General features: G+C 38.8%; 1 protein-coding gene across 1 annotated transcript in view; it reads left to right on the top strand.

The window, feature by feature from the left end:
• Positions 1-23136, top strand: part of Dtnb (dystrobrevin beta) — a 227110-nt gene that overhangs the window by 89764 nt on the left and 114210 nt on the right. Inside the window, exon 8 of the mRNA XM_076833871.2 lies at positions 1745-1911. Coding sequence (XP_076689986.2) covers positions 1745-1911 — 167 coding nt within the window. The remainder of the gene's footprint in view (positions 1-1744; positions 1912-23136) is intronic.

Below are 23136 nucleotides of genomic sequence, written 5' to 3'. Positions count from 1 at the left end.
TGTGCATACTTTTTTTTCTATCTTCTTGGCTTTTGCTCAACAATAGCTTTAGTTCACTTATGTCTCAGATTCAGGAGTATTTTCTTAGAGTACCAGAATCTTTTGTTTTGGTACCGGGGATTGAACCCAGGGGCACTTAATCACTGAGCCACATTCCCAGCCCTTTTTAATATTTTATTTAGATATAGGGTCTTGCTTAGTAGTTATACTGGCTTTGGATTTGCGATCCTCCTGCCTAAGCCTCCGGAGCTTCTGGGATTACAGGTGTGTGCCACTGTGCCCGGTGACCAGAATCTCTTGACTAGATGAAAACAGCTAACCTCTTTAATAGGATTTCGAATCGAGATTTAAATTGTTAAATTGCCAGAGTATTATTGTTTTTTTGAGGAGCAATGCTTGCTTTTGCCTTAAGTGATTTAGCAATTTCATATCAAATTCATTTTCATAAACATCATTTTTGTGTCTGTTATGAGAAGTAGAAGGAACCTCTTTTGTCAAGATGTATTATTATCCATATTGAATATTTTGTTATGATTTTGTGTGGTATATTATGTATTGATTGCATTCTTTTTTTTTCAAAAATTTTTTTTTAGTTATACATGGACACAATGTCTTTATTTTGTTTAAAATATTTTTATGTGGTACTGAGGATAGAACACAGTACCTCACATATTCGAGGCAAGCTCTCTACCACTGAGCCCCAGCCCCAACCCCTGATTGTATTCTTATGTGGTTAGTGATATTACTTTTCTTTGGGACAGAGTATTATGAAACCACTGAAATATCTAGGAATAAATCATCCTTCCCATTACATTAACATTTTCAATATGTCATTAAGTTTTTAAAATTTTTCTTATTTATTCTAATCAGCTATACATGACTGCAGAATGTTCTTTGATTCATTGTACACAAATAGAGCACAATTTCTCACTTCTCTGATTGTACACAAAGTAGGGTCACACCATTCGTGCAATCATACATGTACCTAGGGTTGCCATTAATTTTTATGGTGGCAAGCAAATTACAAATGTATGGTATTTCTAGCTTTTTTTTTTTTTTGTTTTTGTTTTTGGTTTGGGCCCTTTGCTTGCTGTGTATTGAAATTAACTATTCAAAAGGATAAATATTTATTAGCTTAACCTAAAGGTGCAGTTTTTGTACTGGGTTCTGAATCCAAGTATATAGTATACAAGAAGATAACTATTATGTGGCGCACTTTAGCAAAATAATACTTTCATCAGGTATTGTCATGAACAGTCATTATCTTATCAGTAACTAATCAGTGTACTGGATCTTCCTCCCTGGTTCTCACTTTCCTCCCTGCCCACCTATTCTACCAGTATAAGTGAGCACTGGCTCTTGACTGGCTTAGAAGAGAATAGAAGAACATCATAGAAACATATATATGTTCAACCAAAAGTATCAGAATGCATTCATTAATACCAGTATACCTATATATTTCATATTAACCCAAATTTTTACTTAGAATTATATATATTGCCTACACTGATACTGTCTGGAGGTACTATACCACATTGTGTGCTTTTAATTTTTAGTATAAACTTTGTCATTCCTTCGAACTATATTGACAAAAAGCAGACAGTTGAGATTTTTTGGTTCTAAGTTTGGTTTGAGGTTGGCTTTTCTATTAGGTTTGCTTTTCCTCTGTATCGACTGTTCTCCAGGTGAACTGTGTCTTTGTCCTTGTTCTCCCTTCCCTGCTCCATGTCTGACCGGCCAAAAGTCTTCCATCCTGTGGAGTGCTCCTACTGCCGCTGCGAGAGCATGATGGGCTTCCGCTACCGATGCCAGCAGTGCCACAACTACCAGCTCTGCCAGAACTGCTTCTGGCGTGGCCATGCCAGCGGCCCGCACAGCAACCAGCACCAGATGAAGGAGCATTCCTCTTGGGTAACTGCCTTGTCTTTCAGTTTGTGCCCCAGACCAGGAATCTTGTCACTTGTAGTGATACCTGGGCCAGCATCCTAAACGATGCCCTACTGGATGAGGGGATGGCATAGTGAAGTATCTCCACGGTGATACTGGGTCGCAGAAATGTTGTGCTCCCTCACTTGATTTTAAAAGCAGAAATTTAAAGCGTTCCCAGGAGTTGGAGATATTATTACATTTGAAATGGTCCTTTTTATTCAGTAAAATTAAATGTTACAATGCTCCCTTTCCAAAGTGAAGAAGTTTCTTCTGCATTTAAAATTAAACATAGGGTGTTTCCCCAGTGCTTATTCATTTGAGCTTTTAGTAGGCTTAAAGTTCTCTTTTCAAGCAAATTTTCTTCACTTTGGAAGGGTTTCCATGTTATAAAGCAAGTGACATAAATAAAGGAGTTACATTTGGGGTTTCCTGTGTTGGGGGAAATATTGTACTTTATAATCAATGCCATGCCACATGTGCCTTTGTTTTCAAAATAGCAGTATTTGGGTGGAGGTTGATATCTTTTTTTCCCTGAGGTATTCATAAATCATGTAACGTGTGTATTGTCAACTTGTTTCTCGGGTTTTGAAAATGTCATCCTTATCTTTCCATAAAGTTGCTCAAGTTTTTGTTTTAAAACCTTTTCTTTAGTTTTTGTTGGTTGGTTTTTGTTGGTTTGCTAAGAGAAAATAGTATGTCAGAAATAAAATTCTGGATCTCTGTTCTTAACCCTGGTTATCCTACTTTAATATTTGAATTTCTGGTATTAAAAAGCCTTAATAACCACCCCCTAGTCCCACTTTAGTCTTCTTAAAACTCAACCAAGAAAAAGCAGATAAGCTTATAACAGGGATTAGCTAAAGAAAAAAAGTTAAATAAACTTCAATCCACTTGTATACTTAAGTCTGTTTCTTGCATCTCTGACAAAGTGTTAGTGAGGTTTTTTTTTTTTTTTTAATTAGATAGACTTTTCATAATAATTAACTATAAAATGTTGTTAAACTGAACACCCTGCCCTGGGTCTTGTGTGTGTTATGAAATCTAACACTTTTTTTTTTTTTTTTTTTTTTGATTGAAGGGTCATTTTTTAAGTCTTTAAAAAAATAAAGGGGAGGTGAACTCCAGTATTTTTTTTATTCATTGAGTAAGAAGACTCAGATTTTCAACTTTTTCCTTTTTCCTTTCGTGAAGTAGAAGTATTCACAGTGTTAAGTGATGTGTGCATGTTTTCTCACTGTTTATTTGTTTAGAGTCTAATTCTTTGATGCTAAGGTAGCTTTTTGCTCTATTGAGTTTCACAGTGATTGGGTTCACTGGTGAGTTTCTACTGACAGTTCCCATTCAGATGTTGGGGTGAGGAGAATGAGGAATTTCTTATTCTTCTTAGTTTGAACTTGCTCTTTTAGCCAATATGTAACCCTTTCAAAAGGGGATATTTTACCTTTGTTTAAAGGTAAGCAACTGAGTACTACTCTATGAAAAATCTGCTCTTATCATCAGGCATAGTTTTGAAGCTGATACCAGATACGTATCAGTTCTGAATTTCAGTGGATGTGTACATTGTGTATGGTGGGTGTGTACTGGCAGTATGTGTGTCTTTATGTAACTGTTTTCAAAATTAAGACTCTGTGTAAACAGTACAGCTCTTTGAGGAAGATGTGGGTGAATTTGAGTCTGGGTGAAGAAATGTCCATCTAACAAAAAGATGAGTGATCAGTTTAATGGTAATTTCTTTGAAGGTTGTCCATTGTGTTGTCTGTACTAATATTTTGAGTGACTGTGACTCTGTGTTCACAACAGATGAATTCGGTGTGTTTAACCAGCTTGTGTATGAATTTACATTATAGATGTGATCTTTGTAGTTTTTGGTACCTGGGAATTTATTCTGATTTTTCCAAAAGGTTCTGTTTAATGTTTTATGTAAGTAACTATGGTGTATAATTTTTAATATTCTTTTAACCCTCAATTCAGTTAGTTTGTTTTTATTCCAAAAGTGGCATCTGGCACTGAATTTGAGATTCATTCTGTTTATCCATCCATCTTTGCATTCATTTAAAAGGTATTTTTTTGACCTTCTGTGTGCCAGGCAATCTAATAGAAACAGGGATATATCTGTGAATGAACCCCTCAAAGATTTCTCCATTTTGGAGCTTAAGTTTTAAAGAATATGAAGGAGACCACTATGGCTTGCTAACACTACTATTTCCTACACTTTCTGGGCATCTAGGCTACTTTTCTCAGCCTACCCCCCTTATCTAAGTAGGGCCATGTGAATAGTTCTCACTAGCGAAATGCAAACAGGGTGATATGTGTCTTCTCAGAATTAGACAGTTACTACCAGGTGCCTTTTCTACCCTCTTTGATACTTTAGATGGAGAATTCCATTGCCCCAGGGGAGATTGAAGGCATGAAACAAAAGAAAACTGGGTCCTTGAATTACTGGTAGGGAAGAATACCTGCCAACTTGCTTGACCAGGAGGGGGAATGATAAAAACTTTGGTGTTAAGTCACTAAGTTTTAGTTGTTTCTACAATAATATTAGAAATGGAGTTCTGTTAAAACCTTAAAATTCATTGCATTGGCTTAGCAATCAGGTGGCACATTGATGAGAAAGACAGAAACCCATATTATGCTGTGATAACCAATTTGGTAAAGTTGTCATCTATGATAACATGGACCGTAACTGCACCGTCTGAGCCGAGGTTAGATGTTGGAAAGGATCAGAATCTGTTAATGTTAAGTAAGGTCTCAAGAGAAAGAGACAGCTTAGGAAAGATTGACTAGTATGCCAGCGAAAAATGAAAGGGAATAGAGAAAGTTCTGACACTTGGGCAGTGAGAGGAAGAACACGCTACTTCTAGACCCTAGGGAGTAAGAGATGAGTTGCGAAAGACTTTAAGTAAGGATGTCCTGGAAAACTTTGTCCAGAAAACCTAGACAGTCGGGTTTTCAAAGTTCCCCAAGTGATTCTGTTGTGCAGCCAAAGTTGGGACCTATTTCATAAGGCCTCCAGGTGGCTTTTGTCAATTGAAAGCAAGAGGCGTGGAGGCAAAGAAATAAATCAGGCTTGAGAATTGTGTCCAGGAAAGAACTGTGTGGTTACTGGCACATGGAACTGATGGGAAACAAGTAGATCAAAGGCCTATTAAGTGACTGAGGGAATTATATTAGCGCAGAATCCATGTGTCTGGGCTGACTTGATTTGACTTTTGAACTGTACAACAGCTGTGAGAAAACCCAAAACTTTCTGTGGCAGGTGCATTGGTGTGTTGAGGAGGTCATATCACCCCAAAGGAGGGTGTGGCAGAGTCCACTGGGCCAAGGAAGATCCTGGGTGAGGGAGAAACTCCTGTTCTACCATCATGTATAGAGAGTGAGAAAAGAAGTGCAAGTCACTTACCCTTGAAGTTCATGGGTTACATGAAAGGTATTGGCATGCGATCCTGATGAAGAGACTGCTGTGTCCAGATAGTCTGGATACGCCAACTGAATGACCACAGGTATTCTTTTGGAGCATGTATGGTGTGGTGGGAAGTGTTGAATGTGCTTTAAGCATAAAAAAGGGAGCAAAAAGATACTTGGTGATTGAAGTGCTCACTAAGATCCATATTTCCTTTTCTTTCTGGATATATGCAAGATTATATAATCTATCTTTCTTACAGCCAGATAGGGACCACGTGACTGGGTCTCACCAGAGGAATTTATTTGGAAGTGACATACATATTTCTTCTCAGCCAAGCAGCTGCACCTTCTCCATCCTCTCTGTCTTTATCCTCCTGCTGCTGATATCTGTCGGCCCAATGGAAAGGTCTCCAAAGAACAGGAACAGGAACAGGGACAGGAACCCTTAATGAAATGAGGCTGGATACCTAATGAATGGAGTGGAGTTCCTCTGCCAATCTACTTCAGACTCTGATATGAACAAGAAACGGGGAAGAAAAATCAGGAGTACGTAATGAGGAGATTATAAATTCAGTACAGAAGTCATATAGGCCTTGTTGGGAAAGTGATGCTTGAGCACAGATGTAGATGTCTGCCAGGAGACATTGGGAAAGAGCAGGAGTGTTCAGCATCAGGGTCTGGGCCAGGTAAAGAATCCATTAAGGGGGGGCTGGGGATGTGGCTCAAGTAGTAGCATGCTTGCCTGGCATGCGTGAGGCACTGGGTTCGATCCTCAGCACCACATAAAAATAAAATAAAGATTTAAAAAAAAAAAAAAAAAAAAGAATCCATTAAGGGGCTGAGGATGTGACTCAGTGGTAGAGCGCTCTCCTAGCATGTGCAAGGTGCTGGGTTTGATCTTGATCCTCAGCATCACATTAAAAAAATAAAATAAAATAAAACAACAAAAATAAAGGTATTGTGTCCAATTGCAACTAAAAAAAAAAAAAAAAAAAAAAAAGGCTCCAATAAGGCCTGAGTGGACTAAACAGGGGAGGATTGTGGGAGAGGAGGTCAGAATGTTAAGAAGGCCTTGTTGGCCATTGTAAAGAGACTTCTGCTCATAAAATGTGGACTCTTCATAACATTTTGAGTAAAAGAGTAACACGATTTGACTTATGTTTTTAAATTATCAATTTGATGCCACATAAAAAGTAAACAGCAGGGCTGGGATTGTGGCTCAGTGGCAGAGCGGTTGCCTAGCATGCATGGGGCACTAAGTTTGAGCCTCAGCACCACATAAATAAATATAATAAAGGTTCATCTACAACTAAAAATTTTAAAAATGAGTAAACAGAAGGAGAAGAGACATCATTTAGGAGAAATGACTATTGCAATTAAAACACCATAGGGTAGAGGCAAAAGAGGTTGTAAAAAGGGTTGACTTAGGATGTGTTTTATAAATCAGCATAATGAGTAGGATATGGCTGGAGTATATGAGAGGAGTCAAGGGAGACACTTGAGATTTAAACAGCTAGAAGTGTGAAATTGCCATTGGCTGAGATGGGAAGGGCTGTGGATAGAGTGCGCTTAGTTCTTAAGATCAAGGGTTCAGTTTTGACCATGTTGAATTTAAGTTGCTAGTAGATGTCTGTAGGGAGTTGTTGAGTAGGCCATTGTGTATGAGTCTAGAGTTCAAGAGAAAAGTCTGAGATAGAAATATAAATTTGGGGGTCATTGGCATATATTTAAAGCCAGGAGACTGGATGATAAGTGAATGAGTGAAGAAAAAAGAGGAGAGGACTAAGAGCTAAGTTCTCTAACATGATGAGATCTGAAAGAGAACCTGGGGCCCAGGGACGGGGGTGAAGACCAGGAAAGTATAGAGTTTGGAAAACATGGGAAGGAAGTGTTTTGAGGAGAAAGCCTTTAGCTGTGTCACATGCTGCTGATAGTAACTAGGAAGACAGACTGGCACTTTGTTGAACATTGTGGGGATTGTTGCCTTCAGAACAGCTTTCACGGACCAGTCAAGACAAAAACCTGACTAAAGTGGGTTAAAGAAGGAAAGGAGATGAAGACAGCAAGTCCAGAGGGTTTGTCCAGTGAACATCTATTTCTAACACCATTTCTAATAGCAGTTCTTCTTGGGTTTTGGAGGAGCCTCTAATCCCATTTCACTTATCCCCACCCAAGACTGCAGCCAGGAATTAGGCAGATGACAGGTTGTGGGTTCTCTTGCTGCATCATAAGCCACCCAAAATTAGTGACATAATATACCAACTTTTGATTACACCCATGGATGTGGTATCAGAAATTTGGACAGGATAGAGGGGTTGGTGTGACTGTTCATGCTGTCTGGGGCCTCGGCTGGGATCACTAAAACATGGGGTGGGTGGGGTGGGAGTGACTCGAGGGACCAGAGGTTTCTTCACTGCCATGTCCACTGACTGCCTGCCATGGTATGGTGAGAAGGCCAAGCTCAGCTAGAGGGGTGGCCTGGAGCTGACCATGTGTGGCCTCTTCACCTGGTGTGTGCTTCTTACAGCCTGGTGGCTGTGTTTTAGGGGAGAGAGCAAGTGGTGCCAGAGCCCTGGGCAGAGCTGCCAAGCCTTTCTTGCCTCCCCAGAAGGTGTTTAGTGCCATTCCCACTGTGCCCTCTGGTTTCCAGGGGTGTCAAGGGCCAGCCCAAAGCAGGGGAAGAGGCCTGGACCTCATCCCATGAGGCAGTCATATTATAGGGGCGCCTGTGTGGTGCCAGAAACTGCTGCAGTTACTTCCTGCCACAGTGTGTTTGGGAAACACAGCCTGCGACACACAGGAAGAGACCCTGTCATCTGAGCCCGGGGTTCCCATGTCAGTGGTTAATTTAGCCACAGAGGTTTTCATTTTTTATACAAATTATACTTTTAAAAAAGACCTTTATTAAAACAACTAATCCTGGTATTCTCTAGGATTTTTATTTCTTTAAGTGATTTTGATTTGGGGAAAGATTTTTCAAGTAAAATATTTTGGATACAGTTTTGTTTTTGTTTTTGCTTTAAATTCCTGTTAATTGATCTTTAACCCTACTCTTCATTTTCCTTGGTCTGGAAAAACTCTGCTGATTTCCTTTCAACCAGTCTTTCTTTCTTCCCTCACCCTCCTCTCTCCTCGCTCATTCTCCCTGGTTCTTTCTTTGTTTTCATTGTGGTGAAATATACATAACACAGCATTTACCCTTTAACCTTTTGTAGGTGTACAGTTGAGTCACATTAAGCCCTCGCCGTTGGCACAGTCATTGCCATTTTCCATCTTTTTCCTCTTCCCAAACTGACATAATTCTTCTTGTTTTATCTTACAGGTTTTTGTTTTTAATATTTATTTTTTAGTTGTAGTTGGACACAATACCTTTATTTTATTTTATGTGGTGCTGAGGTTTGAACCCAGGGCCTCACAGGTGGTAGGCGAGCGCTCAGCACCCCCAAACTGAAATTCTTAAGGAGGGCCTGAGACACAAGCCTGCTACTCCTTCCCTGACCTTGTCTTCCATCAGACCTCTCTACCAAGATAAGTCTGATTCTGTTTAGTTGTTCCGTTTAGGAAGTGTGTATGTGTGCCTGTTTATTTATAAAAAGACACTTGTAACACAGGCAGTCTGTTAGCATAGTGCCTTAGTGGAGGTAGTTATATAATTGACTGGTTGATGATAGAAAAATTTCACCTTTCCTCCCAGCAGATGGCAGGCTCCACCTCTGAACCATGGTACTTATCCCATTCTTCAGAATCCACTGTAAATGAGGAAGTGCTCTGTTAAACAAATATTAATGCTTAATTTTTAAAATAAATGTTAACGAGCATCTCATTTATGTCCAGTGTAGTTTTGGGGGGAGTTGGTGATGACATAATTTAAATCATTTAATGAGTGAGAGTGTAAAATCATGTTGTTATGGGCCTGGCATAGCTAAGATTGTTGACTTCTCTTTTCAGAGGGGATGTTTAACTTTCTTGTAACTAGCATCTGTCTCCTCGCATCTCTCAAATTATAAAAGATAATATATATTCAGTAAGAAAAAGGTGTGCTGTCACTGCACTTCTGTCCAGTTTAAATTGTCATGCGTCACAATTAAATAACTACTTTGAACATAGCACAAAACTGGGAAGGAGGATTCTTTTTTTTTTTAAGATAAGACAGTGTCTCCACTTGTAGCAAGCAGGAGGTAGGACAGAAAGAGTGCGCACACACGCACACACACACACACCCCCACCCCCCCCACACAAATTAAACCCAAAATCTGTGAAGTTGGTCTGTTTTTTTTTTTTAAGTCATTGATGGCACTCTGGTCCTTTTGCCCGCTACTCATCTCTCCTCACAGAAACTGCTAAGGCTGGGTTCCTGTTCTGCCTCGTCAGGCCATGTTGGGGCAGCTGCCTGGCTTCTCTGTCCTGTGGGCACCAGTGTTCCCAGTTCCAAGCTTGGTTTGAGCTTCCTCCAGTCATCCTCATCTCAAGCTCCTTGGGATGAGCTGAACTTTGGCCCCCTCTAAGAGCTCTACTCCTCTGCCCCCTTGCAGGTGTGGCTGTTAATGCTCTCCTGCCCACTTGCATATTGAGCGGTTGGGATGTGAAATTGTTAAGAGAACCAGGTAACTTACCATGTGAACTGGACCCTGTTGAGAGTGGAAAGGAATACTGCTGATTATGGAGGGACCACATGCGTCGACCAGGATTATCTGTGGTCAGCTGGGACTGGGCTCGCTGCTTGAATGTTCTATTGCTGCATAACAAGTTCCTAGAGATTTAGTGGCTTAAAACAAAGAAAATTTACCATCTTGATTTCAGTAGGTCAGAATGCCAGGTGTGGCATGACCGAATTCTGTCTCTGTACCAGGTCTCACTGAGCTGCAATCAGGGTGCCCCTGAGGCTGTGGTTTACTGTCTGGGGCTTGCAGATCTTCTAGCTGGCTCCACTGATTGTTGAGGGAATTACTTTCCCTGCAGCTGTGGTGCTGAGAGAATGACTCTCAGCTCTCAGAGGCCTCCCCTGCCATGTGGCTTCCATAGGCAGTGTATAGTATGAACATTCACTCTCTTTCAGTCTGGAGTTCGTCTCTCAGATTTCCTCTTCTGCAGCCCATCAGCGAAATGCTCTTTTTTTTTTTTTTTTTTTTAAAGAGAGAAAAGAGAGAGAGAGAATTTTTTAATATTTATTTTTCTGTTTTCGGTGGGCACAACATCTTTATTTTTATTTTATGTGGTACTGAGGATGGAACCCTGTGCCCTGCGCATGCCAGGCGAGCGTTTTACCGCTTGAGCCCCAGCCCCAGCCCCCAGCGAAAAGTCTGGCCAGACCAGACCAGGTCCACCAGTGTAGTCTCCTTTTCACCTTATGTAATGTAACATACTCAGAGGGCTTTGAATAGCTTATCATGTTTACAGGCTCCACCCACACTCAGAGGGGAAGCCATTATACAAGGATGAGAGTTACTGAGGGTTAATTTAGAAATCTGCCTACGCTAGTCACCCTGGTTATTTTACTTCTTGTTTTCCAACTTGCTACTTCTACAATTTTATATCATGAATCTCTTGGTTAAAATAAAAGTTAAAAAGAAAAAGCAAGGAAGATATTTAACTCTAAGGCTTATGTCATTAATTCTGTTACCCTCCTTTCCTAATTGCAGCTATCACCTAACTTCCTGGTCATGACTATTCTCTCCATGGGTCAGATGGTTTGGTACTAGACTTATTGGTCATCTCATGGGTGATTTCAGGGTCTGCAGTCTTAACACTGTGGCCATGCAATTTCTTGACTTCCTCAGTTCTGATAATCTCCTCCACTGAACCTCACACCTTTGCTCCCACTTACACCCTGGACATTTTCACCACCTCTGACTGCTCTATTACCACACTGTGATTTAGACATCTTGTTTTCTATTGACATCCTGTTATCATTTGATCTGATTCGTTCAACTTCTTTCCCTTTATCTTTTAATCTTCTTCCAATTTTGAACCCATTAGCTGCTTTCTCTCTGTCCAGCATCTTTTTTCCCCCCTCTTCTTTTTCTTTTTTGTGGTACTGGGAGATTAAACCCAGGGGTGCTCTACCACTGAGATACATCCCCAGCCCATTTATTTATTTATTTATTTATTTATTTATTTATTTATTTATTTATTTATTTATTTATTATTTTGAGACAGTGTCTTGGTAAGTTGCTGAGGCTTTCCTCAAACTTGTGATCCTCCTGATTCAGCCTCCCAAGTTGCTAGGATTACAGGTGTATGCTGATACTTCTCTCCTTATCCATTTTAGATATGACCATTTGTTCTTATACAGCCAGTTTTTTTTTAATCAAACAAATTCATAGATGAACTGGTCTGCTTTCTTTTAAGTATTTATGAAGAAAATGATTAATAGGGCCGATTAATGTTAACATACATTCATGATTACTTGCTTCAGTTAGCTTCAGCATTATGATCCTTTTGCAGTTCTCTTATAACCTTGCTTTCCCTTTTTTTGCAGTGATTAATTAAAGTAGCCATTCTTTTAAGCATAATCATTCTTTTTAAGTATCTGCCGACTCCTCTTCCTCTTTAAGCAGATGACTTCCTTTCTTATTACAGAGCAAATAGCCATTAGACAGGAGCTCCCTTGACTTTCTTCTTCCAGGGTTGCTCATAGGTACATATGCTTATTTAATAAATTCTCACTAGGTACCTGCCGTGTGGCAGGCACTGTTCTAGGTGTTGGGGTTACCTAGAATAGACTGGAACAAAGCCTGTCCTTCATAGAGCTCACATTGAAAAGAGAATAGTTGGATTCAAAACATTTTTTAAAAAAGTGAACTAAAAAGATAGCAAGTGATGATAAGTTCTGTGGATAAAAGTAAAATGTAGTGATATGACAGAAAGATGACTAGCTACCAAAGATACAGTAATCAACAAATTGCTTTTCCTGAATCAGGAAAATAGAAAATCTGAATAGATCTATAACTAGTAAAGAGATGGAGTTAGTAATTAAAAATCATCTCTGAAAAAAAGGCCAGACCTATGTGGCTTTGTTGGTGAATTCTACTGAACAGTTAAATAATTAATGTCAGTCCTTCACAAATTTCCCAAAATAGATGGAGACAGAACTTTCCAACTCATAAGGGCAGCGTTTCCTAAACTGAAAAAAGGATACCTAAAGAAAACTACAGATTAATATTTTTTTATGAATTTAAGTGGGAACACCTTCAACAAAATATTAGCAAATTAAATTCATCCACATATAAAAAGTCTCATACAACATAACCAAGTAGGAATTGTCCCAGGAATGCAAGTTTTTTCAATAGGCAAAAATCAACATAATACACTATTCATAGAACAAAGGACAAAAAACACATGATCATCTCAATAAATGTGGAAAAGGAGTTGGGAACAATTCAGAACCCTTTTGTGATTAAAAAAAAAAAAAATCAACAAACTAGGAATAGAAGGGAATTTCTCAGCCAGGCAAGGTGGGTGGTATGTGACTATATTCCCAGTTACTCAGGATGCTAAGGCAGGAGGAACACAAGTTCAAGTCCAGCCTGGGCAACCTAATGAATACCTGTCTAGTTAGATGATTGATAGATGGACAGACAGGAAGGAAGGAACTTCCTCACCTTAACAAAGAATATCTATAAAAACCCCACAGTGAACATCATAATTAATGATGAGAGACTAAAAGCTCTCCCTCTAAGATCAAGATAAGACAATGTCTGCTCTCATCACTTTTTTGAACATTATGCAGGAGGTCCTAGCCAGGGGAATTGAGCAAGAAAAGGAAATAGAATGCATCCATGTTAGAAACAAAGAAATAAAACTTTCTCTGTTTGTGAATGACATGGTGTCTTATATAGAAAATCATAGGGGGGCTGGGATGTGGCTCAAACGGTAGCGCGCTCTCCTGGCATGCGTGCGGCCCGGGTTCGATCCTCAGCACTACATACAAACAAAGATGTTGTATCTGCTAAAAACTAAAAAATAAATATTAAAAAAAAATTCTTTCTCTCTCTCTAAAAAAAAAAGAAAGAAAATCATAAGGAACACACACAAAAAAAACTGTTAGAAATAGTAAGTTTAGAAAGATTGCAGGATATAAAATCAATGTACAAAAACCAATTGTTTCAGGTTGGGGCTGGGGCTCAGTGACAGAGTGCTTGCCTGGCATGTGTGAGGCACTGGGTTTGATCCTTAGCACCACATAAAAATAAACAAATAAGGGCTGGGAGTGTGGCTCAGTGGTAGAGCGCTTGCTTTGCATGTGCAAGGTCCTGGGTTCGATCCCCAACACCACATAAAAATATAATAAATAAGATAAAGTGATTGTGTACAACTACAAAAAATAAATAAATATATTTTTAAAAATAAACAAATAAAATAAAGGCATTCTGTCCATCTACAACTACAAAAAAGAAAGAAAGAAAGAAAAAAGCAATTGTTTTTATACACTAGCAATGAATAATTTGGAAATGAAACTAAGAATAAATTTTCATTTATTAGCAGCATCAAGAAGAACAAAATAGAAATAAAGTTAACCAGAGAAGTATTAGACACTGAAAACTACCAAAACTGCAAGAAATTAAAGAAGACCTAAGGAAATGGAAACACATTCTGTGATCATGAGTTGGAAGTCTTAATACTGTTAAAATGTCAGTACTCCTTAAATTGACCTACAGATTCATTTTAATCCCTATGAAAATCTTAGCTGCTTTTTTTGTATGACCATGTGCACTGCTCTTAAAATTCATGTGGAAGGGGCTGAGTTGTAGCTCAGTGGTAGAGCACTTGCCTAGCAAGTGTGAGACCCTGGGTTTGATCCTCAGCACCAAATGAATGAGTGAATGAATGATATTGTGTCCATCTATAGCTGAAAAAAAAATTCATGTGGAAGCATAAGGGACCCTATATCGCTAAAACAAACTTGATAAAGAAGAACAAAGTTGGGGCACTTACTCTTCCAGATTTCAAAACTTACTCAGAAAGACAGTAATCAAAGCAGTGTGGTATTATCAGGAAGATAGAAGTATAGAGTAATGGAGTAGAGGGGGAATCCAGAAGCAAATTCTTACATTTATTGTCAATTGATTTTCTCTTTTCTTTTCTTTTCTCTTCTTCTCAGACAGGATCTTGCTAAGGTTGTCCTTGAACTTGTAATTTTCCTGCCTTAGCTTCCCAAGCCACTGGGATTACAGGTGTACACCACCATGCCAAGCTAAGAATAGTCTTCTTAACATATGGTGCTGAGACAACTGGGTTATTCACAGGCAAAAGAATGAATTTGGACTTCTTCCATATACAACGTGAAAAATGAACTCAAAATGGGTCACAGACCCCCAAGTATATAAAAGCTCAAACTATGTAACTCTTGGAAGAAAACAGTTGTAAGTCCTCAAGACCTTGGGTTGTACAGGGACATCTTAGATAGGTCACCAAGAGCTCAAGCAACAGAAGGAAATGGACATTTTTGGACCTTATCAAAATTAAAAACTTTATAGCCAGACATGGTGGTGTATGCCTGTAATTCTAGCGAATAGGGGGCTGAGGCAGGAGGATCACAAGGTTAAGACCAGCCTCAACAATTTAGTGAGCTCCTGTCACAAAATTAAAAAAGGACTTGGAATTTGCTCAGTGGTAAAGCATCCCTGGGTTCAGTCCTCAATACAAAAAAATAAACATAAAAGGGCTGGGATTGTAGCTCAGTGGTAGAGCACCTGCCTAGCCATGTGTGAGGCATTGGTTTGATTCTCAGCACTATATATAAATAAATAAAAAATAAAGCTCCATTGTCAACTAAAAAAGCATTTAAAAAAACATAAAAATTTCAGTGCTTCAAAGGATACCATTAAGGAAGTGAAAAAGAGCCAGGAGTGTAGCACACCTCTAATCCTAGGTCCTCAGAGCCTGAGGCAGGAGGATCAAAAGTTTGGGACTAGCCTGGGCAACTTAGTGAGGTAAATAAATTTGGAATATAGTGGTAACTCAGTGATAAAGCATTCCTGGGTTTATTCCCCAGTAACCATCCCCTCCAAGAAAAAAACACTGAATAGGTGAAAATATTTGTAAGTTATATTTGCATATTAAAGGGACTTTAATCCAAAATTATAAGGATCTCCTGAAACCCAGCAGCAGCTATGAAAATCCTCAAATGACCCTATATGAAACTGGGCAAAGGGAAAGTAGCCTGGCGATTATGAGATCACCACTGGCTATAGGGAGGAGGAGAGGGAGTTGTTGCTTAATGGGTACAGAGTTTCAGATTTGCAAGATGGAAAAGTTCCAGAGATCTGTTTCACAACAGTGTTAATACACCTAACACTACCAAACTGTGTATTTAAAAATGGATTCATTGGTAAATTTCTTGTTATATGTTCTTTTACCCCAATTTTAAAAATGCAGATAAGCTCAGGGGAAATGATGGGCATAGGATCTGAATACACATTTCTCCAAAGAAGATATAAAATGACCAATTAGTCATTAGGGAAATGCAACTCAAAACCACATGAGATGATGCCATTTCACACAAGATGACTGAAATAATGAAGACTGACAATGACAAATGTTGGTAAGGATGTGGAGAGATAGGAACCTCATACATTATTGCTGGTGTAAAATTGTGCAGCCACATTGGAAAATGGTTTAGCAAGCTCTCAACATGTTAAGAGTGGGGTTACCGTGTGATCTGGCAGTTTAGTTTCTAAATAGATACCCTTTAGAATTAAAAATATATGTCCACACACCAGCAGGAGCGTTTTGAAACTTGAGCATTAGTAGGAGATGGGTCATGTGAAAGGATGTACAAATCTTATGGGATGAGACCATTTTGTGGACCAAAGGCCTTCCCCTGAAATGTTTGGCTTTCTGGCATTGTCTGAGGGAATAGGCTAGAAGTCTCCTGACAACATTTATAGCTTGAAGTGTTTTAGATGTTGCCCCTTCAACCATCTGAACATTGCCCAATTCTCCTGTGGTATTTGGCTTTACTGTTTATTCTTAAACCCATTTATAGCTGCAAAAGTGCTGAGTTTGAAAACAGAATATTTGAAGTGGACCCAGCTGTTTCAAAAGATGGATGCTTATCAAAGAAAGAATTGGTGTGTTCTTTATGAAATAATAAGGCTTTTTTTTTTTTTTTTCAATCGTAGCCTGATTTGATTATTCTTAGAGCAGAGAGATGACAGGGAGGTTTAGCCATTGCAGGGAAGTGTGGCTGAAATCAAACAGTTCTTCAAATGAGCAGTTTCCTCTTGCTGTCAGCACTCACCCACAAACCCTTTCTTCAATGTTAGATCTTTTTGTATTCTCACAGGTGGTCACCAGAGCTGAACTGGAGGCCCTGTACCCTCCTTCCACGTGTGAGGAAGATCAGGGGGTCTTAATGTGACCCAGTCATTTGAATTGCTTTGTCTCTGCATTTTTCTCAGATACATCAGTGATTCTTGCCTAGAGCTTTCTGAGTTCTGTAGATACAGATTTAGGGCAGAGTTCTTTCTCTAAATAAATTTAATAAATGTGTATTATATGTTAATTACACTTTATCTCCATTTAGTGACTACAAAGTTTCCAATTATGAAACTTCACAGGTTGCTTACCCATGGGACCTTTCCATCACCTTTGGTCAACTGGCTGCTGTGCTCCCCTGTCTTCTTTCTCCTGAGCTGTCTTCTCTTGCAGCACATCCCTGCTGCACACATTTCCAGATTTTAGATGCCCCACCCTGCCCCAGGCACTGACAAGTGTCTCCAGTTCACTGACTTGCTGGACTCTTCCATCTTGAAATCTCGCTCGCTTTCTATCTACAGAGTTCCAGGATTTTTCCAGTTCATTTCCTTGGACTTCTCAGTAGATAAGTGTGTCACTTCTAGGAAACAATAACTGAATCACTCTCTGATAGTTTTATCTCTTGTTTTTACTTCTTTATATTGACAAGAACTTTAAAGCAATGCTTCCGACAGTTCTTGAAAAGAATCTTCCCCAGACTGCATGTGAAATATGTAGAGCACCAGGCCCACCCCTGGGGATCTTAACCTGGTAGACTCAGGTTGAGGCAGAGAAGTCTGTTTTGCTTTGTTTTTAAACAAGTATCCAGTATTTCTTATATTCAGACTGGACTGGGAGACTCTGTCAGAGGAGTCTCTGTTCTGTTGCTGACTTTGGTGTACCATGTTGATGTCACTAGACTGCTAACTCAGTCCCTTTCTTGAGCTTTTCTTGTGGCAGTATTTGTGACAGCTTTGGACAGACTGTGTGCCCAGGTGTGGTCATACAGTAGACAGCCTGAGCCAGACAAGTTTTCTTTACTGTTATCTGTTCAGTAAACTGGAGCCTGGGTTCTGCAGCCCTGGAGCGTGTATTCATATGCAGATGCACCTGGGCACCCTCAGCTCTCCAGGCCTCCCGCCAGCCTTTCTTTCTTGAGACAGTGCCTGCCTGTGGCCACTTCCATGGTTCTTGTGTACTCTGCTCCCTTTTGTTTTAACTGGCTGTACCTTTGCCAGACCTGCAGTACTGGTCACGCTGCTGCCTGGTTCTCTCCTGCCATGTAATCTGTGAGTGCATCTGTGAATGCCAGAACACTGTCCACTCAGCATATGCTAGAAGCACCTTCTAGAACAGAGATGGCTTATAGCACACTGAAGTTTTACCTCGAAGAGGAATGTTTTGAAAGCTTTTACAGTCGTGTATTTGGTCTGGAACTTTTCTTTATGTCTTCCACTCACAGGCAACACTAAACATTATGAGACTTTTTGTAGTTACCTGACACATTGTATTTTCTACTTTTATGTTTTTGAATCTGCTATTCTAGCTGCCTCTATCTCCTCTCTTTCCTGTCATGTATATACCATTAGATCATTAGTCCTTTGTATGCCATTAGCCTTAATGTATTACTTATTTGATGTGCACAATCTTTATTAAAGAACTTTAATGAAAGTTGCCATTTCTCATTTGTTCAGTTTTAAATTACTTGTGATCATGAAAATATTCATTTTATGTTTACCCCACTTGCAAAAAATGTGATTGATAATATTCATTTTTGGCAAGGGTATATAGAAAAGAAAACTCCCCCTGCCCATACATTTTTTAATTGGTGCGTTCAGTTGTACATAATGATGGGATGTGTTGTTACACATTTGTTCAGTTCACGGTATAACAATATAATTTGGCCGGTATCCCTCCCTAGCACTTTCCCCCTCCTTCCCCAACTCTCACCCCTTGGTCCCTTTTCTCTTCTGATCTCCCTTTGATTTTTAGGAGATCTACTTTACTTTTGTTTTCCTTTTTCCTCTCTAGCTTCCACATATGAGGGAAAATATACCACCCTTAACCTTCTGAGTTGGACTTATTTCACCTAACATAATGGTCCTAGTTTCATCTATTTTCCTACAAATGACACAATTTCATTTTTCTTACGGTTGGATAAAAATCTATTGTGTAATATATTTATGTTGCATTTTCTTTATCCTTTCATCAGTTGATGGACACCTAGGCTGGTTCTATAATTTGGCTATGTCTTTCCCCCAAATGTTTAAGTTGTTCTTTTCTGAACTAGCAAGTAATAGGTAATATCTTACAATTAAATATTTTAAGCATAGAGAAAAGGTCATATTGGATTTAACAGTTTGTTATCACAGAGTTACATCCCCAGTCTTTTTTTAAATATTTTTTTTAGTTGTAGATGGACATAATATCTTTATTTTATTTGTTTATTGTTTTTAATGTGGTAGTGAGGCTTGAAACCAGTGCCTCATGCATGCGAGGCAAGTGCTCAACCACTGAGCTACAAACCTAACCCCCAAGTCTTTTTTTTTTTTTTTTTTTTTTAATACAGTATCTCACTAGATGTTGAGGCTGGCCTCAAATTTGTGATCCTCTGGCCTCAGCCTCCCATGTTTCTGGGATTACAGGCATATGCAACCACATTTGGCTATATATTTTTTAAAGGAATAAAACAGAAAAAGTTGAATTCCATATATATCCTGCATACCCACTTCCCTCTCCTTTCAGAGATAAACCTCTTTTTTTTTTTTAAAAAAGGTTTTCTTTTTTTTATTCACTTTTTTATGTGGTCCTGAGGACTAAACTCAGTTGAGCCTCACGGGTGCTAGGCAAGCATTCTACCACTGAGCCACAACCCCAGCCCTAAACCTTTGTTTTGAATTTGGTGAATTTCATTCATATTTTTGTACTTTTTATTTATTATGTGTATGTGACCATTAGCAGTCTACAATGCTGTGTCTCACATTTTTAAACTTCATCAGAATAGCGTCATAGTGCATGTGTCCTATTATAACTTCTCTGCTTTTACCTACTTTGTTTTAGAATGATCGCCCATGTTGATATAGTTATTTTAAATGCCATATGGAATTTATTTCTATGAATGTCCTAAAGGTTATTTATTCTCCTGGTGATATACATTCAGCTTGGGTTTAGTTTTCTGTTTTTCCAAGTATACCTTCGGTAGATTTTTGGAGACAGGTCTTTTTGTGCAGAATGGAGAGTTTTCCTAGGGCATGGTTTTAGGAATGGGATCCCTGGGACAACAGGAATGTGTGTTTTTAATTTTCCTAGGTGTTGCTAAAATACTCTTCAAGGTTACTTTATTACTTCCACTCCCTCCTTGTATGAAATTTATTATTTGTTCACTTCTCACTTGTAAGTAATATGTTACTTTTAATTCTCATATAAAGCAATAAGTCTCTAAACAAATTGCTTGAAGAAAATGAGAAAATGAACAGTTTTATTTCCCTATTGTACATGCTGTGAAGATTGCCACCCCACTCTCTTGACTGAATGCTTCCAGTGTAGGCCAGATTGATGTGACAATTCAATTAAGAGCAAAGTTTGGCCTCAAACTTTTTTTTTAACCTGTATGTGTTCACAACTCTTTCAGCTAAATTACCAGCATGTAATGTACCAATTGTTCCTACTTCAGGGGTGTCCCTTGTCCCCCGGGTTGGTGTGTGTAGAATCATAAATGTTATTTTGGCTCTCATGGCATAGGAATGTCAGTCTGTTGAGGCTGAATTCCATCAAATCCTTTCTTCTTTTTCCTGAAAGGGAAACTGAAGCTGTTTGCTATTCAGTACAAGATATCACTCCTCTCTTTATTATAGCGCCTGCTTTGGCTGTGGTTGAACCAGTTGGAATAGTAGTGGCTTCTTTTTTGTGTGCAGTAAGGGGTTTTGTAATTTATAGGCATGTTTCAGAAGCCATGTGTGAACCAATTACATTTTATTGTTCCTAGTTATACTTTTATGTCAGAGAGCTAATACTTTTTAATTTTGGAAGATTAACAAATTACATGAATTATTTTTACTCATATATGAATCAAAAATAGCTTTACCAGTTAACCAAGAGTTTATCAATTCTCTAATTTTTCACTTTTTAAAGCAGTTATTCTGAAGTGTTTTTAAAATAATATATCCCAAGGTGGCACTTTCTGTCTTCCCTCCACCTTACTAAGAATAGCTCCCACACCTCCCCTCCAAGGAGGCATTGCAAACTGAAAGGGTGGAAGGCCTGAGCAGGAAGTCCTGACTGCAGAGATAAGCTCTTAGTTAAAAATCACCCTGAAGCTGGGATCGGTGGTGCACGCCTGTAACCCAGCAGCTCAGGAGGATCATGAGTTCAAAGTGAGGTGCTAAGCAACTCAGTAAGACTCTGTCTCTAAATAAAATACAAAATAGGGCTGGGATGTGGCTGGTGACTGAGTGCCCCTGAGTCCAATCCCCGGTACCCCCCCCCCCCCGCAAAAAAAAATTAAAAATCACCCTGAATAGAGAAACACAGTGATGAAGGGACGGTAGCAAAAGAATTTGTCTCAGAAATAGAATTCATAGAATATGCAGAACTGGATTTTACAGTAAATCTAGTTCAGTCCTTGGAATGATAAGAACAGTTTTTTCCCTACTAAAAATAATTAATTATCAATCCTGGAAACGAAAAATTTGATGGTCAAAATAAGAAGTTTAACTTTGGGGCTGGATTAACAGTGTTTATAGCTGAAGAGCATTGTTCCTAAGCACATCACATAAGGATAAAGTAAAATAGAAATGATATTAAGGCATGAAAGAAAGACTGAGAAGTTCCATCTAATAAGAGAGAAAATACCAACTTAGATTAATAAATCTCCTTTCAAGATTGAAAAGAAGAAAAGGAATGTTCCAGACCTAAATGTATCAGATATCTTCCAACGAAGGAGACACTGCAGAAGTAGCTGCCTGTACTACCTCTGGGACCCTGGAGCTACGCTGCCAGCTCTTTTAGAACAAATTCATCAGGGGCCACTGTTGACCAGGGCTGCAAGCTTGGCCAGGACCATGAAAATCTGGGGGAAGCAGCCTAGCACCACCATGTGTAGTATGAACTTACAAAACACGAACTGCAGAGCAATCAAAAGGAAACTTTAAGGGAAAGTTTAATGGCCTTCAAGGAGTAGAGAGAGACTCTCATGCTTAATACTAGACTAGAAGGTACAAAAACAGGTAGTAGTGAAAATAAAAAATACAGTTGTTGAGATAAACTCATTGGATTTGCTGCAGAGCAAACTAGATGCAGTTGAGGAACAAGTGAGAATGAAGTAATAGATCAAGGTGAGAGGGGCTGGGGCTGTGGTTCAGTGGTAGAGCACTTGCCTGGTACATGTGAGACACTGGGTTTGATCCTCAGCACCATATTAAAATAAATAAATAAGATGAAGGTATTGTGTCCATCTACAACCCCAAAAACATATTTTAATAAGCATCAAAAAAAGATCAAGATGAGAAGTTCTCCCAAAACTCAGCATCAAGAGCCAAGAAATAGAGTATGAGAGGAAAGTTAGGCATTTAGGATGCACAGAAGTTCCAGTGTTTAATAGGAGTTATAAGTGAAGAAAATTGACAAGAGACAATGTTTGAAAAAATAACATTCTAAGTTTCTCCGGAACTGAAAAACTCTGAGCCCTCAGACGGAGTATGCATCATAGTGATAGTAGTAAAGAGGAATTCCTACGAAACACTAGAGAGAAAGGCTGGTAGTCTTCAAAAGAATGAAAATTCAATTGACAGTTACTGATTTTAAAAACAAACAAACAAACAAACAATATGCAATATCTTCTAGGTGCTGAGAGAAAATCAAGTTCTATTCCACTCTGTCTTTTAACAGCAAGTATGCCATAGTAGCCTTTTCAGATCTCAGTGACCTTGAAAGTTCTTTACTGAAAACTATTTAAGGATGTACTGCAATAAGGAAAAAATCAGCCCAGAAGGTAGTAAGGGGATACAAAGAAAAAGGGAGAAGCAGAGAAATCAGGAAAGCAACATCATTTCATCTAAGTAAATATTGTCTGTAAAATGTAAACTTATTTTAAATAAGTTGTAATTTAAATCAACATAGCTAGCAACATGGAATTTGTGGCTAGGTGGAACACAAAGGGGATGAAGTTTTCCGGCAAACCTGGTTAAGTACCAGGACATGTCAGGTTTGAGCTTGGCACTGTGGATATAGAAATACATTTCAGTTTCCGTTCTTTTTTTTTTTTTTTAATATTTTCTAGTTGTCGATGGACCTTTATTTTATTTGCTTATTTATATGTGGTGCTAGGAATTGAACCTAGTCCTTCATGCAGATGAGGCAAGTGCTCTAAGTCTAAGCTACAACTCCAGCCCCGCAGTTTCCGTTCTTAATGTAAACATAATGTAGGAAGTCAGGGATGGCTCAGGGTGGGGAAAGGAAAGTAGTCATATGAAAAAATAAATAAACAAAAATATATTTAAAAAAAAAGGAATGAAGATGGTGGAATGAGATGGACATCATTACTCTAAGTACATGTATGAAGACACAAAG

The sequence above is a fragment of the Callospermophilus lateralis genome, chromosome 14 (genome assembly GCF_048772815.1).
Source record: "Callospermophilus lateralis isolate mCalLat2 chromosome 14, mCalLat2.hap1, whole genome shotgun sequence".
Taxonomy (NCBI): domain Eukaryota; kingdom Metazoa; phylum Chordata; class Mammalia; order Rodentia; family Sciuridae; genus Callospermophilus; species Callospermophilus lateralis.
Note: the sequence above shows the minus strand (reverse complement) of the source record. Positions and strands in the feature narration are given on the sequence as shown.